Source organism: Haplochromis burtoni, unplaced genomic scaffold (assembly GCF_018398535.1).
Source record: "Haplochromis burtoni strain Fernald_Lab_line unplaced genomic scaffold, NCSU_Asbu1 Contig_987, whole genome shotgun sequence".
Taxonomy (NCBI): Eukaryota; Metazoa; Chordata; class Actinopteri; order Cichliformes; family Cichlidae; genus Haplochromis; species Haplochromis burtoni.
Genome location: NW_024583348.1, coordinates 81222 through 85099, shown reverse-complemented (window position 1 = coordinate 85099; position 3878 = coordinate 81222). Strand labels below are relative to the sequence as shown.

General features: G+C 42.2%; 1 protein-coding gene and 1 pseudogene across 1 annotated transcript; one reads left to right on the top strand and one right to left on the bottom strand.

The window, feature by feature from the left end:
* The first annotated feature begins 154 nt into the window (after positions 1-154).
* LOC102303342 lies at positions 155-1966 on the top strand (annotated as a pseudogene).
* Positions 1967-3068: 1102 nt separating this feature from the next.
* On the bottom strand, positions 3069-3872 carry LOC102303652 (G2/M phase-specific E3 ubiquitin-protein ligase; the record flags this gene model as incomplete). Its single annotated transcript, XM_042216268.1, is given in 2 exon segments — positions 3069-3626; positions 3751-3872. A coding segment is annotated over 1 exon segment (176 nt), but the record flags the coding sequence as incomplete, so codon positions are not given.
* Positions 3873-3878: the final 6 nt, after the last annotated feature.

Sequence of the window (3878 nt, the reverse complement as noted above, 5' to 3'; positions counted from 1 at the left end):
TATAAAAATATATCGATATGTTTTAAAAACTCGATATATCGCCCAGCTCTAACTGGGACCATTTCTAATTCTGTCCTGGGGTTTATACAGGTGCAGTCATTTGTAAAGCTATAAATAAACCCAGCAGCTTCAAGATCATTTTTGCTCTGGCAAGATGGCAAGACGGTCATATTCACTGCTTCAAGCACTTGACTATGTGATGCGCTCAGAAAGCGAAGATGACGAGGAATCCTCTGCATCTGAAGAAGAGGCATCTTCTTCAGTCTCCTCAGAGAATGACAGCATCACTACCAGTGATGAGGATTACCATCCAGTGCCCGATTCCTCTTCTTCAACAAGTGAAAATGATACAGAGACAGCAGTCGAGGCAGAGCGGCTAATGGCAGAGAAGGTAGGAGAAGCGGCAGAGACCGGGGTGCCGGTGGCTGAGTGGATATCTCGTTCTGGGAATATTGAGTGGTTTCCCACTGCTGAGGAGACCATGCGCTACAATCCAGTACCCACTAGTATCACTCCAGGGCCCACCCTGTACGCAGTTGCCCGCATTAGCACCCTGAGATCTGCATTTGACCTGTTTGTGACAGAAGAGATCATTCAGCTGCTGTGCACCCACACAATCCTGTATGGGAGGCGAAAGTGTGAGAATTGGAGGGATGTGGATGATGTGGAGATGAGAGCCTACATCTGAATTTTGATTCTAGCTGGTGTCTACCGCCCAAGAGATGAAACAACGCGTGGTTTGTGGGCTGACAAGACCGGACGGGCAATATTTCGTGCTACAATGCCCCTCTACCGCTACTCCCAGATCAGTGCTAACGTCCGCTTTGATGACAAGCTCATCCGCCCGGGACGTTTCAGGAGCGATAAGCTTGCTGCATTTCGGGTCCTGTGGGAAAAGTGGGTTGCTCGTCTCCCCCTGCTGTTAATCCAGGAGTTGATGTGTGTGTCGATGAGCAGCTGGTTGCATTCAAAGGTCGATGTGGATTTCGACAGTATATGCCCAGCAAGCCTGCAAAATATGGCATTAAAATCTGGGTGACCTGTGATGTGGCAACCTCCTATGCCTGGAAGATGGAAATTTACACAGGAAAATCACCTGGAAGTTCCCGGGAAGTTAATCAGGGAATGAGAGTTGTGCTACAACTGACAGAGGGGCTTCCAAGGACACACTGTCACTTGTGACAACTTCTTTACTTCATTCAGCTTGGCAGAGGAGCTGCTCAGAAGAAAACTAGCTCTGCTTGGCACAATCCGGAGAAACAAACCAGAGCTCCCTCCCCAGCTTGTTCAGCTGCGACAGAGGAAGATTCTTTCATCTCTCTTTGCCTTCACCAAACCATGGCAGTCTCCTACATGCCCAAGCGAGGGAAGAATGTGCTTCTTTTGAGCACAAAGCATAGGGAACCAGCAGTCAGTGATGGGGAAAAGAAGAAGCCAGCAGCAATCCTTGACTACAATAGGTGTAAAGGTGGAGTGGATAACCTAGACAAGGGTGTTGGCACCTACAGTTGTCGGAGGAAAACCAGTCGCTGGCCACTGGCTCTGTTCTACAATCTTCTGGACGTCTCAGCATACAATGCCTTTGTCCTGTGGAAAGCAGTGCATCCTGAGTGGGAGTCCACCAAAACCTACCAACGAAGGGTGTTCCTGGAGGAGCTGGGCCACATGCTGGTGACTCCAGAAATTGCAAGATGGCCTTGTGCCCCACGCTCAAAAGCAGCCGCTGCTATTGTTGCTGAGATACAGCAGTCAGAATCAGAGTATGACCCACAGCCCATCAACAAAATGAGGAAAAGGTGCGAACTGTGTATAAACAGAAGAAGAACGGCAACCACTTGCTCCAGCTGTGGAAAGAATGTCTGCAAAGATCACTCTGCTGTGGTTTGCGTGTCCTGCCATCCCTAAGTGCGCGTGCACACACACACATACACACACACACACACAGAAAGAGCATGTATTTTGTACAAACAAGCAATAAAAGGCCGTTTTTGGCATGACTAACAAAGTGGGAGTTTCTTTTTTTGGGGTCATTACTCACAGGAATAATACAAAATATTAATATTAATAATAATTATTTTTGTTACTGGCACTGACCTGCAATGATTAAAAAAAAAAAAGGTTTCGTCATTCAACTGCTGAAAAAATGTGAACTTTATTGCCCCCCAAAAAACATAGTAGTAACATATAATTTGACTGGTATTCAAAGGGTATAATTTCTGAATTTGAATTATATTTTGGTTTTCATGACTAGGACTGGTTTTCATTTAAAAAATAAAGTTGGTCTAAGTAGAAAAATGTTTTAATATAGAATAATTTTATAGTATTCTGTAAATGTAAACAAGGGGTGGCCATTTTTGGCCACGAACAAGCTGAGAGGGAGTTTTTTGGTTTTTCTGCCACTGCAGAAAAAAACAATGTTGCATAAATGTCATTGGTGCTGTTAATTATTGCTATGCATCTAACCTTCATCATGGTTGGCATATATTATTTAGAAAAAAAAATGGGATTTTATGATTTTCTCTATTTATGAGTTGTTATGATTATGTGCTCTAACTGGTATTTAAAGGGTTAAAATTCAGAATTTGAATGAAATTTTGATTTTCATGAACAGCCCTGATGCTAATCTAAAAAATCAAGTAAAAAAAGCTGGACATTTTTCTTAATATATATGAATTTTATAGCATTTTGTAAATGTAAACAAGGGGTGGAAATTTTGGCCACGAACAAGCTGAGAGGGAGTTTTTGTTTTTGCTCTCTCTGCACTAAAATAACAATGCATTATAATCAATGTTGATGTGAATCAATTATATGCCCCAGACTCTACTATTAATAATACAAGAAATTTCAGTAGCAATGCAATTATATAAAATTGCGAGATTTGAGTTTGTCGTCCAGCTGGTGCAGTGGACAAACTGGTGTTTAAAGGGTTAAAAAATAAAAAAGTAATAATTATTTTATATTTATGGAAAGAACTGAAGTTACTTTAAAACTTTATGCAGAAAAAATGGCAAAAAAGCCCATAAAAATAATAGAAAATTACAGACCTAATCTGTAGGTGGCCACTTTTGGCAAAATGAGATACAATCTCCCCCCTTATCCTCTTAACATCTAGTAGTGTGGCAGTGTAGATGTCAGGGATACCACAGCCTGCAATCCAGTCCCCAAGGTGACTTTTCAAGTCTGCCAGGTCGTCTGGGGTGCTGCAGTTGGAAACCTTGAAAATCAGGCACCTCCATAAATACATACGTTTAAAGCATTCACTTAGTGTACTTACATTTTGAGACGCTCCACTGATGAGTTAAGCTATGCATTGTGTTTCATTGAATTTAATTACACCTCAGCATGCACACAGCTTTACCTTTTCTATGTTCTGTTTGATGTCTTCATCCATGAAGACCTCTACATCGAAGTCATCAAGAGATGTCTTCTGGCCACACATCATACAGAACAGGTGTCTGTTGATACACCGTGGCCCTGGCCCATCGTGTGCTATCGACCAAGCAATCAGTTTACCAGCCGTATAAAACTTGTTGCTTGACAGCAACTGCTGGCTATAGCTGAACAACAGACTGCCAGGCTTCCCCTCAAAAATCCCTAGGGAATTCTGAGTTTCGACCATAAGTAAGCTGCAGGAAAACGTAGTAAAAAAACAAACAAAAAAAATGAGTCAAATTGTGATTTCATCTTTGCAACAACAAAAAACACATTCACGCATTCTATTATTGTCTGAGAGAGATGGGAATGGGTTACCGAAAAAATTCCCGCCTTGGGCCTCCATAATCATCGGCCATTTCACCAACAAATTCAATATTTGGCAATTTATGCCAGGCAAAATATGACTTAGAAAGTGCCATGCAGGCACTATGTAGGATTTTCCT